This window comes from Chaetura pelagica, unplaced genomic scaffold (assembly GCF_000747805.2).
Source record: "Chaetura pelagica isolate M959 unplaced genomic scaffold, ChaPel_1.0 scaffold150, whole genome shotgun sequence".
NCBI classification, from domain to species: domain Eukaryota; kingdom Metazoa; phylum Chordata; class Aves; order Apodiformes; family Apodidae; genus Chaetura; species Chaetura pelagica.
This window is the reverse complement of record NW_009952052.1, coordinates 3,794,453-3,794,882: the sequence shown is the minus strand read 5'-3', so window position 1 is coordinate 3,794,882 and position 430 is coordinate 3,794,453. Positions and strand designations below refer to the sequence as shown.

General features: G+C 34.9%; 1 protein-coding gene across 1 annotated transcript in view; it reads left to right on the top strand.

Moving 5' to 3' along the window:
- Nucleotides 1-430, top strand: part of COL12A1 (collagen, type XII, alpha 1) — a 98,065-nt gene that overhangs the window by 13,088 nt on the left and 84,547 nt on the right. Inside the window, exons 6-7 of the mRNA XM_010003393.1 lie at nucleotides 1-52; nucleotides 163-327. The exon at nucleotides 1-52 is cut by the window's left edge and continues 206 nt beyond it. Of these exons, the coding sequence (XP_010001695.1) occupies nucleotides 1-52; nucleotides 163-327 (217 nt within the window). The remainder of the gene's footprint in view (nucleotides 53-162; nucleotides 328-430) is intronic.

The following is a 430-nucleotide window of genomic DNA, read 5'->3' as shown; positions in this document are numbered from 1 at the left end:
GTTATTGATGCAATTAAAAGGATACCTTACAAAGGTGGCAACACAATGACAGGTACAGATTGCCCACATGCATGTTCATTCTTGATTTAATTTTATAATTCACATTTGCTTTTAATCCTTGTTCATTCAAGCCCGATAAAACACAACTTGTGTTGTTTTTAGGTGAGGCTATTGATTACCTGGTTCAAAACACCTTCACTGAGTCTGCTGGAGCAAGAAAAGGCTTTCCCAAAGTAGCAATAGTCATTACGGATGGAAAAGCTCAAGATGAAGTTGAAATTCCTGCAAGAGAACTTCGCAACATCGGAGTTGAAGTTTTTTCTTTGGGTATGTTGAGTTTTTTCCTAATGATTGAGAGATTAATATTCTTAATGAATTAAGTTATATATTTTACATATTCTGTGTTTCAAGTGTTTTGCTATGCCACTCT